This window comes from Falco peregrinus, chromosome 3 (assembly GCF_023634155.1).
Source record: "Falco peregrinus isolate bFalPer1 chromosome 3, bFalPer1.pri, whole genome shotgun sequence".
In the NCBI taxonomy this organism is placed as follows: domain Eukaryota; kingdom Metazoa; phylum Chordata; class Aves; order Falconiformes; family Falconidae; genus Falco; species Falco peregrinus.
Genome location: NC_073723.1, coordinates 64,869,912 through 64,888,538, shown reverse-complemented (window position 1 = coordinate 64,888,538; position 18,627 = coordinate 64,869,912). Strand labels below are relative to the sequence as shown.

Genomic DNA, 18,627 nt, shown 5'->3' with positions numbered 1-18,627 from the left:
TCTTTGTCTAGGAAATAAATTATTCCTGTTGTGTGCTGTGATTCTCCTAGTTCAAAGAACCTAAGTATAGGTACATATCCCTAAAAAACTTTTCAGTAAACAATATAACACATTTTTAACTACATTGATACTGAGCAGAGAAAGAATTCTTGGTGTGGGAGAAACAGTGCTGGGGTTTGAATATATGTTAGGATATATCTGGAAAAGTAGATATATATCTAGGAAACATAGTGATGCCATAGTTAAGACTGCAACTTGTAGACCTCTGATTATCTTGTAGACATTCCTTTTTCTGTCAAATAAATAAAAAGAAATTTCTATCTTTTGCAACTCACTCTTAGTGTCACAGACCAATAAAAATATACTTGACCCCATCTAAATATCACTAATGAGTTAAATACAATGCTGTCTCAGATAAGTATTGGTATACATAGATTCTAAAGTAGAGAAAATTTCTACATATAGAAAAATACAAGCAGCCACATGACAGGCTGCAACCAAGAATTTAATAATAGATTTGGTATAAGTAATTGTGTTAGCCTTTCAACTATTTAATGATCTTAAAAGTCAATGTAATTTTAAGCTTTATGGTATATTTATTTCATTTTCAGAAGGACAAACTATTACTTTTCTTTATATCATACAAGAGTACTTGTCCATAAAAATAAGATGCTGCCATTTTATATTTCATAACATGCTTTCATCCAAAATCTCTAAAAAGAAAATAAGACAGGAAATATTTTGCTGTTGATGCATTCCAGCACCTGAAGAGTAAGTAGGGTAAAGGAAAATCCCTATGAATCTGCCTCCCTTTTCAAAACAGCAATGAAAACAACAAATAAAAAGGAAGCACACACACCCTTAATTCTTATGGAAAAGGAGAGGTTTTGGTTGGTATCCTCAAATGTAATGAGTTCTGCAGTGATTGAATTAACCCAGCCATCAGAACTAGTAGGCTTAGGCAGGCCTGTGCTACCTCTTAGTGAGTATATAATTTAGTAGAGTAAGTACATTAAGTCTATTCCTTTGAATAAAAAATATAAGTCAGCATGTCCACAGTTTAACTCTGCTGAGTTCAGTAGACTTTGCACTGGTCAAGGCAGAGTAAGGAATCTTGCCATAAATCTTCTTCAAATGGGTAAACTTTATATTTATTTTTTAGCAACATTCTTAAAAACATACATTTTTCAATATATATGTATTTTATACATATATAAATAAATATATTCAAAATATATAGATTACTAAAGGGGCTAAAACTCTGAAGCCTCATCTTGTTTGATCCTATATTGCCTTACAGTGCAGGGGGAAGGCGGGGGGATCTCAATTTAAAATAAGCCTGTTCAGTTGCCATATCATGGAAGGAAAGAGGTGTTGATATTTCATTATAAGATGGGAGTAGTTGCAATGTTTGACATACTATTTAAAGAGTAATTGTGATCTTTAGTTAGATACTTGAGCTCTTCAGACAGTTAAATAAAAAAATAAAATGGGAAGTCTTTTTAAAAGGCCTTTCTAATTCATTTGCTCAAATAATTTCACAAACTTTCCAGGACAGAGAGTATATCTCTTATATTTTACACTGGTTTTAGTCAGTAGAATATACTTTATGACATCAGATAATGCAATATAATTAACTAAGATATAAATAACTCAAAGAAAGACTATGAATCAGATTACAAGTTGTGAAAGCCTACAATCATGGTGACTTATGGAAAGCATTATATACTATGTATATTATGCTAGTACATATCTTATGAATACCATATGTATATACTATAGTAACATGTCATCAAACACAAGGGATTTCCACCTTTCATTCTTACTGCAATAATATAATCAGTAGGTAAGCATATATAATGTAACAACAAATTTAATCTATTATTTTAGAACTGGGCAACACAAAACATATATATGCAAGATTTTTTTATGGCATTAGAGTAAAACATATTTATTTCCATAGAAAACACACCAAAAAACCCCCCAAACCCTAACATAGTTTCATAACAGGGGAACTTTTTGGTTTTTTACAGATATAGAAGGTGAAAAAACAAGGGAATTGTGTTGTTTACTCTAAACCACATTTAAATCTCCTTTAAATGTTATGTGCTAAAATCAGTATTTTTGACATCTTAATCCAGATGCATAAATTATCTTCCCGCAAACAAGAGATTAATAAAAAGCTGTTCTCTCAGCACCTTGCTGATTTAATACCTGCTTAACTCCTACAGCATATCTCAATCTCATGAAACTGCATACACATGGTTCATTTTCTTTTTTTCTTTTTTTTTTAATTTTTTTATTGAAAATCTTACATGTATGACTAAAAGTCATGGGCAATATCTTCCAGTTCTATTACAAAAATCTGTCAGATAGATATATATATATACCTATATATATATATATTTAATACAACTAGAAGCAAATCTACTGAATGAAACAATGATTGTCTACTAAATTGTAACTCAAATCTGTTGCAGATGAATAATATTATTTTGTTTTCTCTGATGGAGCTGAAGGCCACTTTCACATAATTAATTCATAATGCTGGGCTGCAAAGGTTACAAAGCCTTAAAGATAATTTCCCACCTCCCAGCCTGGTGTCACCCATACATTAGGATTTTAGTACAAGGATCCTTCTTTCAGAAAGAAGCACTTTTAGAGTGAGCATCATCCTTTATGGCATACCTTCTATTCACAAACACAGTCCTGCAAACAAGTCTGTATGCTGCTCAATAATTGCAGGCAAGTCAAGTCATTTCAAATTAGGTACAAGGGAAAAAAAGCTTGTAGGAGCAGAATCTAACTTAGGAACTCATCTACAGATTATCTGAAACAAAACAAACTGAAATAATACTTAAAACACTATTTAACTTGAATATATGTTGTATTATTTAGTAATAAATCATGAAAGATGAAGTATAAATATTGTCAGAATCATAAAAAAGTTGTCTTATTCTAAGAAATCCTACTTCAAAATCACACAGTATTTTAACCAACAGCAGTTGTCCTTCTGTTTTGGCACTCCTGAACCAGTATAGAAATTATGTGTAGTGAGTTAACACCTTTGGGGAAAAATATTTATGTGCAGCAGTATCTAAAGATGATTTCTGGAGTTAACAGCATTACATTGCTTAACATAAGAAAGAAATTGAAAAAGAGTCTTTTACTGTGATTCACCAGCAGCAAAAGACAAGGGGAAGGAGGAAAAATAAGGTGTTTACAGTCTTTGAAGCATATAGCATGTTTAACCTTGAAAATTAAATCTTGCATTAAAGACACTCCCAGCTACCTCTGTAGTCTTCTTTCCAAAAATTCAATGTACAAATATTTTCTTTAAATGTCTCAGACTCTGTAATGGCTCAGAAGAGCAACTGCATGTCCTTGGAGCTGCTCTCCTTTTTGAGATGAATGGCAGGTGAGATTGCTTTACTGTAATTTCTCCATTTCCATGCTTCATTTCCTACGTTTATCTGAGACTGGAGAAAAATCAGCATGTTCTGACAAGACTAATACCATGAGGCAGTAAAATGGATCTGAATTTAGTGGAGATTGGAGCTCCAAAATAAATATAACACTTTATGTCAAATAATAAAAAAGGATAAATTCTCCTGTACAAATCAGAAGAGATAATAAAAAATAGCAAATAGATAGCAACATCTTTTCTATACCTACATGGGCATCACAAAACTTTTCAACCACAAGAGTACCCCTCCATATTTCTTATTTCATGTGGTTTGCAAACTACTTTGTTAAGTTGATGACAAACATTGTGGAAGTTTTTAGTACAAACAGCAATTTCTTTCATAAACCTACCCAGAAAATTACAGAGGCTTCTAATTAAAAAGCTCTGAGAACAAACAGGGAGAAGCAAAAAAATGATCTGCTGGGCTTCTGTCTGTTTTCATATCTGCCCTGCTTTTGGCTTAGCAAGCTGCATGCAACACAGTAAAGAAAATTTGTTAAAAGGCTCTTTCATCTGTAAATACTATATATTGTAATGTTGTATTGAATGCTATATTTTATTTGTAAATTTGTTTCTTCTTACACTTCTCTCATACCAGAGACTCTGTTCTAGGTATAGCAATACTGCAAAGGCATCTACAGAGTATCATTGGCTCATTGAGGTCACAGTGCATAACATACTCTTGAAAGTTGAGTTGCCTCTGCAGGTATTTGAGAGTTGCTATCTATTTGAATCTGGGTGAGCATTTTCTTTTATCAAAAATGCCACCTAATGCTCATATTCTGTGTGGTCAGTGCAGTCCCTAGGACATGTCTAATGACGATATGCTCCACCAAGGCAAAAAAACCTAAAAGGTTAAAAATGGAGAAATATTTACAACTTTCTTCAGTCTGTAAGGTTGAGTTTTCTGTTTTAGTATTCTTCAGTGCATTTTCGAGAAAGGTTCCAAGGCTATGAGTATAAGCAGTCTGGTCCAGTCCCATACATATCCGCAAGCCTTTTAAAACGAGGACCCCAATCACTGAGGTAATCGTAGTTCTGATCAGAGTTTGAGCTGATCGAATCTAAAGAACTGAGTGACTCTGCCACCGAGCCATTCCCCTCAAATGCATATGTCTGCAGGGAGTCATAGGGTGGCGCGCAGGGGTCCACATCAGCTTCTTTTAGTCTTTCCCAGATAAATTCCCTAAAAATGACATTATCTGGGATGCTTTTAAAAGTTGGTCTGCTCAAGAACTGAATCTCAGGTGTTACATCCCTTCTGGTCTTGGTGTCTCGGATGATGTTGAGGTTTCTCAAGGCAGCCATGTCAAAAGCCTCAGTGTCTTCTTCTCCACCCCCCTCATCATCATACCTGACAATGTTCTCTCTGATATCTCTCTCTTCATCAAAAATGAGGGGCTCTTTTTTCCTTCGCCTCATGGTGACAATCAGCAAGACAAGAACTAGAACACAGAAAGACTGGAGTTTTAGCAATGCTAAAGTTTCCTCATATTTTTCCTAGTGGTGGAAATACTCATTAATTTATATGGCAAAGACCCAAGGAAACAGCAGGCAATTTAAACACTTAGATTTGAAACCTAGCAGGTTCTGAAACAGCTTTTAAATCATATGCTTGTTAGACATTAAAGAATCTATTTCCAAAACCATTCTGGATTAACATCTTCATCTCTAGTTCTATATCCTATGCTGTCCACTAAACATAAATTTTAGGATTGGTTCAGTGTGACTATGACAATCTCATAGACATGAAATAAAGAAAAAGACCTTTTCCTGAACTCTTAATTGCCCAAGTGATAAAAGCACATTCATAAAGTAACTGAATAGAATTTAACAACCATGGTTTGGGAAGTGACTGAATTAAAGTATATGGCCAATCTCTGCTGAAAAAGAAAAAAATTTAAAACATCATAGATTGTAGGACACTGAATTGTTAAGCAATGTGTAAAATAAGACTGTCTTAGTTCATGGATTAAAAGTACCTCTCTATAAGACCTCACTTTCCTATAAAGTGTAAAGTACTGTATTTAAAGTTTATGAATTATATCTAATGAGAACTGCTAGGGCTAGAGTTTATTGGATCACCCAGTGCTAGAAATGTAATTATTTTTAAAATTTTGATCTTTAAAGTTTCTTTCAGCTTGAAAGCTAATACTAAACTGCAGTGACAGGCAAAGGAACTGGGAGAAACTAACTTAAGGCTTCTCTTGTTCAAATACACTTTTGGTAGAGAAACATCATTGCTGACAAACAAAATACGGAGCCAGTAATATGAACATTGCATCCATCTGTGGGACATGATGGAGCGTGAATCATCCTCCTAGAAAATGATTAATACTATATTGTAGCATCTGGATAACATTTGCTGAGTTAATGATACTCCTAGAAAATAGCAGGCATTGCTATGACTAAAAATAACAGTAGGTTGAAAAGTGTCATTCCACCTTAATCTCTTCTGATTTTATGTTTATTTTTAATCATAAGAATATGTGATTATGTGAATGAAAATGTCTAAGGTTTACAATCTTTACTTACAGTACTTTGATATGCCAACTAAATATAGAAACATCTGGAAAAGCAAAAGCTGATACAGATAAAATTAAGCTTGAGCTTCCTTATATCATCTCAGAAGTGGCCTCCATAAATTGTATGAGGCAGAACTACCATTCTTGAAAACCCTTCTTTTCATGGAGGAATTTTTAAAAGCAGTATCAATCGTCATCATGATGCATGATTTAATATTGGGATCTCTTGTTCAGAACAATCCAGTCATTCAGAGACTGTACATGCAGAAAACTGTATCATTCATCTACAGACATTATGGTACTATTTGAAATTGGCTAAAGCAGAAAATGACTTTAAAGGTGGACTTTCTGCCATTTTTTCTTTGAAGCCATGCATGTATAAAAATAAAACTGGAACAACTTCAAAATTTTTTTAAACATTTTGACAAATATATCAGTCAATATTTTTTCCACTTTTTTTCAGTAGCAACCCGGCACACATCTAATGATCCATCTACTAACAGATGCCTTGTGACTCTATATTACTGCAGCATCAGCATCACTCTCTCACTTTTTTGTCCCTGGTGTCTCCCTGATACATGCTTTATGTATTGAATTCAGAAGCCACTAGTATGGGGCATTTTACTGTGAACAACATTTACACAAGCAGTTTGACAATACAAGATTTTGACCTTTAAAGTGGCTTCTGAGAAATTTCAAAACATTCTGATATTTTTATAATACAAATTGAGCAGTAAATTGTACACCAGAGAACATAAAATTGTCATCATAGAGACAATTGCACTCAACTCAATGTTTTCACTTATAAAAGATATTTTCAAGTGAAAGACAAATTATCTTGCTGACAGTACAAATATACATTGAAGCCAAGATTGCTATTGACATAACTTTTCAATTATTTTTTTTTAAATTTACTGCCACAATTTTTAGTGTACTGTAAGCTAGCCACTAATAATTTCCTTTACTCAAGTGCAAATGCATTTTCATATCACTGTCCCTCTTAACATACTTAATTTTGAAAATTAAGTACCTGGTAATAAGTGAAAAATATGAATCTTAGTAGGCAGGTCCGCCTAAAGGTACAATAAAAACCAAGATAGAATGAATGTTTTATACAGTGTTCCTTGTACATCTCACACTTGCTTGAAGCCAAGAAAAATATGGAGTCTTTCTAAAGGTTAAATATTTTAGCATTTAGCTGGCTTTATGAGATTATTAATTTCTAGCTTTTCCAACAGCCATGAACAAAAAAAAATAACCTCTAAATAACAAACCTTTAGCTGCATTGCAGGAACTGCAGAGATGAATACAAGCCCCAAAACAATTTCACTCATACCTAAATCAAGATTTTAAAGCTTTTCCACCTCTCATTCACTGATGGCAGGTTTTTTCCCTACATTTATCACAAAATCAAACATTATGTCAGAAATCAGTGACTGGTTGAACATCTAGAAAACCTAATTTTATGCTTTTTAGAGAAGAAGTAATACAATGGAAAAGCTTTAGAGACATATATATTGCACATCGAGGACACTAGTTTGGCTCCATAGTGGTACACTGAATTCATGCTAAAGAGATTAAATGGACTGAATTCATGCTAAAGAGATTAAATGGCAATAATAATTTCATATGTGATTTAACAAATAAATAAACCAATTTATATTGGAAGTAACTAATTATAAAGACTAAATAACCAGAACTAATAAAAATAGATCTAAACTAACCTTTTTGTTGTAATTTACCTGAATTGTTAGAAATGTTGGCTTTGTTTAACAGGTACACTAGCCAAGAGAAGATGTCGTTTGTATTTATATTAGCTGTGGTAATACATAGTTTTATCCTTGTGTCAGTATAGATGTAATGGTAATATCAATAGTTTCAGCTCACCTAAAACAGTCTTTAAAAAAACACCTTTGAATACAAGAGCAGATTTTTGCTTTGCCATTTAGCAGTGTGCTTTATGGAATTATTATGATATTTCTATTTTGGTATGGTCTGGTAAAAAGTCAGGCTCAGTTCACCTGAGCATATTTCTCTCTTGTAGTATTAATCTTTCATTTTGTACTCAAGGCAACTGCAACACAATTGTAAGGAAGCTATAAAAGCCCTGAGACAACCTGAAGGAGCCTACATGCAGAACTAGACAGTAAGGGACAGAGCTAAATCACAAGCATTATCATGCCATGTATATGCTACACCCTTAAGCCTGGCATTTACTATAGCAACAAGCCACATCAGCTGCAAGCAAATTCACGCATTGGTTTATACCTTAGGTGTGTCATAATTCATAAAGCTGAAGACTGGAGATCCTCAGCCATCTAAGCAGCACACTAATAACCTATTACACCTTGTTACCAAGTTATACCTTGTAGTTGCCAGTACAGTCAGATGAGATTTGGGGATTACCGAGTCCAAGCCTCAGGCAACCTGCATTTAGTTCCCAGTTAAAAAGCCGTATATATAACTGTTGTTTAATCAGTTTGGACTGATATTTGCAAAGTGACTGCAACCTTTAAATGCCCATACTGCGTGACCCTAATAGGCTCTGTAACTTTCAGAAAACAGCTTCTGCATTGCATACTCAACCACCTTTTAAAAGACTTTATTTAGATACCCCCACATTAAAACAGTTATAAATTTATCACTTGACCAAAACGAACATACGTATACTGCATAATCACATTCTGTATATATTTTACCTATTTAGAGAACAAAATCCTTATGAATAGGACTCTTTCTTCTTGTTTAAAAATCATACAATTATGTGTGCTGTTTTAATTGGGTTCTCATAGTTATTGTGGTATCTGATAACAAATTCCTCATCTTTCAACTGAAAAAATAATAATTTAAATCTGAATTTTGAAGTTTATTCAATGTATAATTAACTTGTAAACTCTAGTACCACACTAATAGGAGGCTTTCTTTAGTGTTTCTAAGAAAGTGAGTGGTATTAATAGTTTATATTCAGAAGTATGGAAGATAAAATAATGAAAAAGCACTTTGTCAACCTAGCTTTCTGTTGTTTCAATACAAAGATCCTTAAACCCTCAAATACAATTGGGTTATCTACAGGTGAACATTCTTTTTGTGTGTGATTTTATGTACACATTTTGTGCTAAAGACTTGTTACAAAAGCAATTATTGTGTCTGGAAGATGCTAACTGGAAAACCAATTACCTTGAACAAAATTACCATGTAATTTTCAGAAGAGTTTAAAAATTTCTATTTCCTTCTCTAAAATTACGTACAGTCTAAAATGAATATAAAGTAGTTTTTCATATGTTTTTTAGGGAATAAATTGCAGCACTATTTTGAGGTCTGTGGGTTTGTTTGGTTTTTTTTATAATTATAAAATTGTTTTGAGTAATTAAGAAAGTACTGGAATTTTCTTGTGGAATAAAATTTAGAATTTAATCTCCATCAGTCAATATGAGAAGGGAAAAAGATTTTGGTAAAATGTTTTAAATTTAAGGATTATTTTAGTGTGAAAGAATAGTCTACCCCATGTTATAGCCAATTATAAAGAATTAGTACCATGTACTAACATACTCAGTATCAGTGAAAACTTATCTAAAACTGAGTGGTTGCTTAAGTAAAAATCACTAAGAAATCCCAGTGATACAATCTGATCTTGGTCAAGACAAATGGCTATTTATTAGATCAAGAGATGTATGGGGCAAGAACAAATATCAAAGTACTAAACTGAAGAATGTAAGAGCTTGTTGACAAGTCAATATACTAGTGCCAGAACACGTGTATCCATGACATTTATTCAAATCGTATGCCTCTTCTGCTTTACAACTGCCACTCACATTGAAATGGCATTGATGAATGTGACCAGATTTACACTATGTGTTAACCTTGAGTCAGAAAAAAAAAAAAAATTGATCCAGTAGCCTGTGTCCTCTTTTCATTGATAAACTCACACAAACAGGTGCATCCCTTGGTCCCAGCCCTGGAACCACTCACCATCAGCTGAAGCTTATTTTTTATGCTGTACTCATGGATCTTCAGGATTTTTTCTCAGGAACAAATGTGAAAAGAAAAAGGGGGAAAGGAGAAAGTAAATTCCTGGCAGGACTACCATTCAGCTGATCCCAGAAGATGTTTTCTAGGAACAAATAAGAGAAGAAAGCCTTTGGGACCAAATAAGCAACAACACTTGAGTGGTGTTTTACAGGGCAGCAGTGGTGTTTAGGCACCTCTTCCTTGTGAAGACTGGCACCTGACTGGGAACAAAAGAGCAGCAAGATACAGTACCAAAATGCAGGACTCAAAGCCAGGATTAACATATAAACACAGCCTAAACTGTGCCTGCAGCTTTGAACTGTACCCAAAAGGAACAGTTTTGATTTGAAATGATGACAGCACATACAAATGTCTATTTAGAAAAACAATGGTGATGCATTCAGATGGCTTAGTTTGGAAGTCCAATTCTTTGACAAATAAAATCAATTATAAGGTGGTTATACACAAGATTCCTCTTCAGTGCATAGCTCATCATTCAAAAAATATATTCAGAGATTTTATCTTTAATTCTTTGCCAAATACATGCTCTGTACCTTCTAAAAATGATCGGAATAAAGGAGAGTTCTTGAATGAGAGATTACCACCTTTGAATGAAGGGGCAGGCACCTGAGGAGGACTATAAGGATGTTGTTAGGTTATGCAGGGAGAAGATTAGAAAGGTGAATGCCCAGCTATTACTCAGGCTGGCCAGCAGAACAAGGGAAGTGATTGTCCCCCCGTACTTGGCACTGGTGAGGCTGCACCTCAAATACAGTTTGGGCACCTCACTACAAGAAAAACATTGAGGTGCTGGAGCATGTCCAGAGAAGGGCAAAGAAGCTGGTGAAGTGTCTGGAGCACAAGTCTTATGAGAAGCAGGTGAGGGAAATGGGGTTGTTTAGTCTGGAGAAGAGGAGACTCAAGGGGGACCTTATTGCTCTCTACAGCTACCTGAAATGAGGTTGTAGGCAGGTGGGGGCAGGTTTCTTTCCCCAAGTAACTAGTGACAGGACAAGAGGAAACAGTCTCCAGTTGTGCCAGGGCAGGTTTAGATTGGATATTAGGAAAAAATTCTTCACTGAAAGGGTGGTCAAACATTAGAACAGGCTGCCCAGGGACATGGTAGAATCACCATCCCTGGAAGCATTCAAAAAATATGTAGATGTGGTGCTTAGGGACATGGTTTAATGGTAGACTTGGCAGTGCTTGGTTAAGGGTTGGACTTGATCTTAAAGGTCTTTTCCAACCTAAATGATTCTATGATTCTACAAATCTATGATTTATTGGTTGTATTTGAACCCTAGTGTAGTGATTAAAGAATGTTATTGCCTTGTAATATGCTGTGTCTCCAACCAATGCTCTCTTTTAAAACATATGCAACCTATTTAAGAAAAGCTCATTCCCAGTCCAGGCTGTGTTCTGTCTATGGTAGCTCCTTATGTAACCTCCAGAAACTTTCTTTTTATATATAACAGTAATCATGACATTTCAATTTGGGATGAAGTGAATTGCTACAGTTACAGAACTTTTCTTGTCTAAGTACATTGGACCAAAGTTTTAAATAGGTGTTTTTCCATTGATGCCAATGCCAGTTCATATGCGAGAATCTTTTGCATATCCTTTTGAGCTCTGTCATTAGGTTTATGTCCCACTAAAGTTCATTTGTTTGTATAAATGGCCTAGAAATGCTACTAGATCAATGATATTTAGAAAATGTTAATTAAAACTTTTGGCAATGATTCGCATCTATTTCTCCTTAAACTTTGGCCTAACCATGTGTTGAGTGAGTTTAAACAATATTATGGTGTTAGGGGGTTTTGTCACAAAGATGGAAAACTCTGGAAATGGCACCTCCCATACATAGCTACTGAGTAAATCAGCTAGGTTCATTGCAGAGGTAGTGATTTTTCTTACTCCATAACAATAATGTAAGGGCATTTCCTTTTTTGAGTCCTTTGGAAATGTTTTTAGCAGAAGGGACATTTCCTTCTAATGGTTTACGGCAAGGTGAATCAAAGTCAATAAGAAGAGATATATATACATTGTTGAAATACAGCCATGAATAGAAGTGTGGACAAAAGTCTCTTGATTAGACCTATTCAAATTACTTAGATATCTAACAGTGACATATAAATTATTACTGGGATTATACCGACCTGAGGAGACTACAGTCTTCTCCTTTCCCTTAGACTGATACATACAGGCAGGGAATCAAAAAATCTCTCCATTGATAACAATACCCAAGAAAATTCTTCTGTGCTGAATCTGTACCCTTGTTAACGTGAGCTTTCTGACAATAAGCAAAACTGCACTTTTGCTCACCTGCATCCTTTATCTTTACTCCTTGATTTAGGCCTTCACTACTCCCATGTAGTCATTTTGTTCAAGGACTAGGCATGAGATGAGAAATGCTAACCAAACTAACATGTTGACACTATTCCACTGTTTTCCACTGTCTTTTATCTAGTTGCAGTTTCACTGCACAACATAAAATCCAGCTGCACTACCAGTTGCAGAAGTAACAAAAGATCATTCTATAGATTTCAATTAAATATGTTTACTACCAATAAGCTAAATCTGTTGCATTTTTTTAATGTCTTTTTTTTATGCAAATCAATAAATATTCAGAAATAGTTATATCTCTGAAAAAAAATCACACGCTGATACTGGTTATATGGTGAGTATGCTAAACCAAATACTTCCACAAAGCACACTATCACACACACCGCCCCCCTGCCCTTTCTTTTACTAGTATATATTGAATGGAAAATAAAGGTAACAGGAAGAAGACATACCTAGAAGTGTCAAGACACAAGCCAATATTGCTATCAGGGCTCCAGTGCTAAGTCCTGCAGGTAAGATATAAGCTTCTGCATTGCATGTCTGAGCAATACCATCTGCATCACAGTCACAGACTCTGATGGTGAGAGTATTAGTGCTACTAAGTGAAGGTGATCCACTGTCCACAATGAATATTGGCAAGTAGAAAACAGACTGTTCCTGTCTTCGGAACCCATTTCTTCTGGTTAATACTGTTGCAGTGTTATCTAGAAAAAGGAAAAAAAAGATGGAAATATAAAATAATTACCTTTCTCAAACACAAGCCCTATAATACAGTCTTTCACTTAAAAGACTTTATAAACACATTTATGTTATTTCAACAGGTTTATCTTTTGTGGTCATATATTTTTGAAGCTGCAAAGATAGGATCAGCTGAGAAATGATAACCAACTAAACAAAAAGATTCCTATTTTTCATGAAAGGATATTTCAAAATTGGAGGTCTATTTGGTTTTAGTTATGTTCACAGTTTCACACTCTTGATAGATAGTTGAAGATGAGATCACTACAAAAAAAGAAAAGAAATTGCCCTTCAGTGATCAGATTAAGTATCTATATACCTGTTTCAGGTCTAATTTCCAAGTATCTATTTCAGTTATCTAGAGATATAGGTATCATATTAATGGAAGGGATGAACATATTAATAGGAAAATAAGTTTTGAACACGAGTGAAATATTTTTTAATGCAAAAAGAAAAGCCAGACAGGTTGCTGTACAAATACAGTAATTGCACATGTAACAAAGACATGCACTTCTTTTCAGCCTCATCTGAGAGTGAAGATGACTAATATAATCAGTCTAAAATGTGTGGTTTGATGCTGCTCTGAGTTGAGTGAATAGAAAGTCCATGTGTTCCAGAAAATATGTGCAGAAACTCACGGTGTTCAATACAGGTTGACACCTAGAACGTATAGAAAATGTTGGTTGTTCAGTCTATCTATCTACTTATCCATCTATTTATCTATCTATTAATAGACAGATATATTGATAGTCCTGTGAAGTTATCTTATTGTGTCATCTATTATGGCCTATCTGGCAAAATATGCAAACACTTCATATAGCATCATACGGATATGCATAAAATTAAACATTGAAGGAGGCAACTGCGGCTGCCTGTATCTTATAACTCCTTTTATTTTAATGGCATTGCAAAAGTCTATTATTACTTTTCCTAAACTTTAAGTTATCTGGAAGAGGGCCTGTCTTCTCATTAAATAATTTACAGTACTTGTAACAATGTCAGATTTCTGAACAGAGTTTTATTCTAATGCATTTTTATTATTTTGATCATTATTATTATTATCTTTAGATTCAGACTGCAAGCTGCTCATATGAAGAAAATTAAGCACACCAGTAAGTACATGCAGGGTAAGGCAGTGAATAGCTGTGTGAGAGAACTTTATTAGGTCATATGTTATACTTGGTGAATGTTGTTCAAAGTCTGTCAGTACAAACAGTGTCCTTTAGTCCACTATATGTCTGTCTTTCTTGTTTTATTAATAAGGATGACTTTGCAGCGCTGGTTTAGTGCTGATCCATAAAAAAGCAATGCAAGAGTAACATTGTGTCTATTTAGTTCTGTTTGCTCCAGCTAATAACTAAACTGACTGATACATGCCCAGCTGCCTTACTATGCAGTACAACTAATAAGAACACTAATTACAAGCATGTTCTCAGATACTTTGACTAATAGAAATGTGATGCCAATGGGAGTCTTTGCATAAGTCTTTGGGGAAATAGTCATAAGAAGTCTGTGCAAATATTGTAGGCACTTCCCATTAATAAAAGCATTCTTCAATGGACGGTACACTTACTGAAAAGCTGTGTTTTTCTTAATTAAAAAAAAAAAAAAAAAAAAAGTCCTTTCGATTTACTGTGCACTTGTTTTTCATGTCCTGAGTTATATTAATAGAACAGGTATTCTTGGACATTTTTCAGTCACTGAACCAAGGTACAATCTAATTTAGATAAAAACCTATAAATACAAATAAAAATGTGAGACGAGTGACTTCTGGGCAGAGAAAAAAAAAAAAAAGAACAAAAAAACCAAAGAAAGATTGGAAGCTTCTCTGTTTGGCTCAAGGTTTTAAAAGATTTAAACAGTTTGATTCCTTTGACCAATAATCGACAGATAAAATTATTTTGTAGGCTGATTGTAATTTTATTTATGTCCTTACCAGAATAGACATTTATGTAGGTCATAATCAGCATGATATATTCAAAAAGAAAGGTGTTAGTGGTGAATATTAATCCAAACTTATGTTCTTACCTTTGTTGTCTTGCAGTGTAAAATTGTGGTTATTTGCTGCCTCTGCTGTTAAACTGAAGGAGAACCGATGGCCATTTGGTGGGTCATCTTTATCAATTGCACTGATTTTCTGGATCACCTGTTTTGAGGTATATTGTGATTTCGTTGATTAGAATGGTAAGAAGCACAATTATATGTGCATTGTATAAACCCTCTATTACTTACCAAAGTATCAACACTCGATTGAGTCCTGCCCATACTATGTTTTGGTTTTCTAATCTCCTAAGCACATACAGACATTATTAAAAACAAATGTGACTCAACTCTTTACTTTCCCTGTATCAACTTTATTGGCCAAAAGCAACGATCTGCAAGTCCTGTCATTCACCACAGTTAGGAGCATAAACTCCGTAATAGTGGAAGAAGTGTATCTTCAGTATGGCCCTTTAGATAGTTAACAGTGACTGCAATCAATGTAGTAAACCTTTGCAAGGAAACAATTATGCTTTTGGGCATTTTAATTCTTCTTTTTTAACATAATGAAAAATAAAAAGCCAAGTCATGAGTGTATTAATATTTGCTAGGATTTATTTTTTATTATCATTGTTTTTCCAACTTTATTTTCTAAAATTCTCTGAAAATCTACCTCTAAAACCAGTGTCAGCATTGCTTAAAATCCATGAAGAACAAATACTCAGAGCTAACAGTTCTGATGATCACAAGGAAAACAAACAGCTACTCCAATAAGAGCATGTATATTCTGTGTTTCTCATGAACTCAAGCTAATGATAATAGTGTTTTCTGTTAAGGATTTAAATTATGGTATGGTTCTGAAATGTGCAATAAACAACTCTGCCACAGGAAGGATAATATTCTGGGAGAAGGCACAAAAGTGCAATGTCTCCCATGGAACATGTGGTATCTATGTGAATGAAACGTCTAGTAGTTTTCTGGGAGACAGAAGAGAGCATGAGAAAAAATACATATTTTTGAGATATTACAATGTAGAGAGGATAAGTTCAAATATGAGAGACACCAAGGATAAATAACACCAGATAATCTTAGTTGACTCTAGGACTACTTGGAAGACATTTGGGGAGTTAAAAACACTGGGGAATACGCTAGGAATACATGTCCCTTGTGAAATTGTGGACTTATGGCTAGGGACTTATGGCTTAGCCCACGCTAAGGGAAATAAAAGTGTGTACTCATTTTAGGAACGGTAGGCCTTCAGTCCCAGAATAACCTCCATGTTATGACTTCCCACTTCCCAGCAAAATTAGGAGGAAGTACATATTCTTAATGTTATTCAGAGTTAGGTGAGTTTAGCAAAATGTGTCTGTTATATCAGTAAGAAAGCCAGAGATTTTAACAGTACCTTCAACTAGTAATTTTTACACCTCAGTCTTTCTCTTCAGATGTATGGTGAAGATGTTAGGGTTTGATTACTATTTGCTTGTCCTCTACATCAAAGCATCAATTTTACTGCCATAAGCCAATTCTATTTTATCTTAAAGCTGGCAGGCTTTCATAAGAAATAGCTGCCTATCTGATAAAAATAAACATTAAAAAATAAATGAAGCCATACCTGACCAGGTTGAGCATTTTCACAGACAGTTGTCTCATACTCCATGGCAAACTCAGGGGCATTATCGTTGATGTCAAGTATAGTGATAGCTACATAGCCTCTCCCAGTCTGTGCAGGGTTCGCTATAGGAAAAGGAGCCAAAAAAACAGTCAAGAAGAGCTCCTTGCAAGTTATTCTTTGGGCCAATATGTTTTTAATTTGCATTCTACTTTTGCATATGCATGTCAAATGAACTACAGTCCCTCCTAGAAGGACAAAGAAAGCTCTTGTCTTGATCTTCTGGGCCTAGTGGAAACAATGTTTATGTTTTCCAGCCGCTTCAGTTAAACTAAGATTTTACTCTCAGGGATAAACCAAAAATCTGACTCACTAATCACAGCATTGAACCACATCATATGGAAGGATAAGAGCAGGATGATATAAAACCATTGCCAAGGGGTATAACTAGCCAGAATAGCACCATTCATGTCAGGAACAGCACAGTTATTATGGGTTAAATACATTTTTGTTGCAATTCAGATTGATCAGACTATTAAGAAGTTTAAAATATATTTCCATCATCTATGTATAACAGAAAGAAGAGAAAGCTGTATTCCCAAGCAAATCCAAAATTATTTAAAGTGCACACACAACTAAGTATTTCAAGACTGTCATTAACATGTTGAACACCTTAAATATGAATCACATCCTTAAACTGATGTACATCCCTAACTAAAATATGAATCTGTTCAGGGTCCAATTATCTAATCTTAAACAGTAGGTATTTTTGGACTAAGCACAAAGGACATCACTTTGTGCTATGCTTATTTTGCTAGAATACACCTGTTTTGGAGCACAGAAAAGAGATTGTGTAATTTATTTTTTTTTTTACCAAAAGTAGTGACATTAGGAATAGGGCAGGGCAGAAGGAAAAACTGTATAAAACTTCAAATATGTATCTCTCTATCAAGAATTTCAGCCACATTTTAGTAAATAATATAAATATTTAAATCAATGCATCCAAATGTAAATCATAAAGTGTTTTGGTTTGCTTTTGGTTTTCTTGCACATCTGAAATACCAGAGGAGTAAACAATTTTGACACCAACTTTTTCCTCTTCTAACCTAAGCTTATTGAAAAGCAAGCAGGCCATGAACATAAATTAAAGCATTGTAGCATTGTAAGGTATTACTTGTGCTCTTAGACTCTCACTTGTGTCAAGTATGCCCCTTGGCTACCTTGTCAGCTTTGTTACTACCCAGGAAAGTTTCCATGCTGGCCTCCTAGACGAAAATTCTACTCCTGAGAATACAAGATAAATTCACACAGACATTAAATGATAGATGTTAGCTTTAAGGTTAAACATTAAATTAACCTCATTGAAAGCAAGAAATGAGGATTTTTAAAATAGCAGGTCAGAGAATTGATATCTTTTATTATCACAGCCCAGCAGAGCAGTAACAAGCATGAAATTTGAAGAAATAAATTCTTCAAATATAATGGCAAAAAATATATAGCTTTCCACAGAATATATTCAGAGCTGAACAAGTTTACATTTAAACTTGCATTAACAGAATTGTTGTTGTATGTACTTGAAGGGTTTGATTCTTCCAACATTTTTCATCTTATGCCAGAAAGATACCAAATACAAAATATCCTCTACAGTCTTATCTTAGAGTCAGGAAAGTGAAACCAGGCAAGCATTCACATTCCCTTTCCTTCCCGCCTTTTAGGAATGCTGTGGTTTACCAACAGCAATCAACCCTGAGTGTCATCAACAAGATGAGCTAACTGATCTTCTCTACGCTCCGTATCACTTTTCCTCTAATGATACTTGGTCTGAGACTGCTGACTTGGCATAGTTCATCTTCCTTTGCATATCTTTTCAGAATTCAAAAGACTACACAAGGTGTGAGACAAAGGAAACAGCAAATACTTAATCTGTTGTATTTCTTAATTTTTATCATGTAAGT

At 34.4% G+C, this 18,627-nt stretch overlaps 1 protein-coding gene across 2 annotated transcripts in view; it reads right to left on the bottom strand.

Moving 5' to 3' along the window:
• Nucleotides 1-1,261: 1,261 nt before the first annotated feature.
• The window catches only part of LOC101924626 (cadherin-7), an 83,731-nt gene continuing 66,365 nt past the window's right edge, over nucleotides 1,262-18,627 (bottom strand). The window contains exons 9-13 of one of the 2 annotated variants that reach the window (XM_055800591.1): nucleotides 16,676-16,797; nucleotides 15,109-15,226; nucleotides 12,795-13,046; nucleotides 9,961-10,102; nucleotides 4,831-4,911 (exon numbers count right to left, since the gene is read on the bottom strand). In XM_055800591.1, coding sequence (XP_055656566.1) covers nucleotides 10,002-10,102; nucleotides 12,795-13,046; nucleotides 15,109-15,226; nucleotides 16,676-16,797 — 593 coding nt within the window. In that variant the 3' untranslated portion in view covers nucleotides 4,831-4,911; nucleotides 9,961-10,001. Of the gene's footprint in view, nucleotides 4,912-9,960; nucleotides 10,103-12,794; nucleotides 13,047-15,108; nucleotides 15,227-16,675; nucleotides 16,798-18,627 lie in introns of both variants that reach the window. The other variant, XM_055800590.1, reaches the window with a different exon arrangement.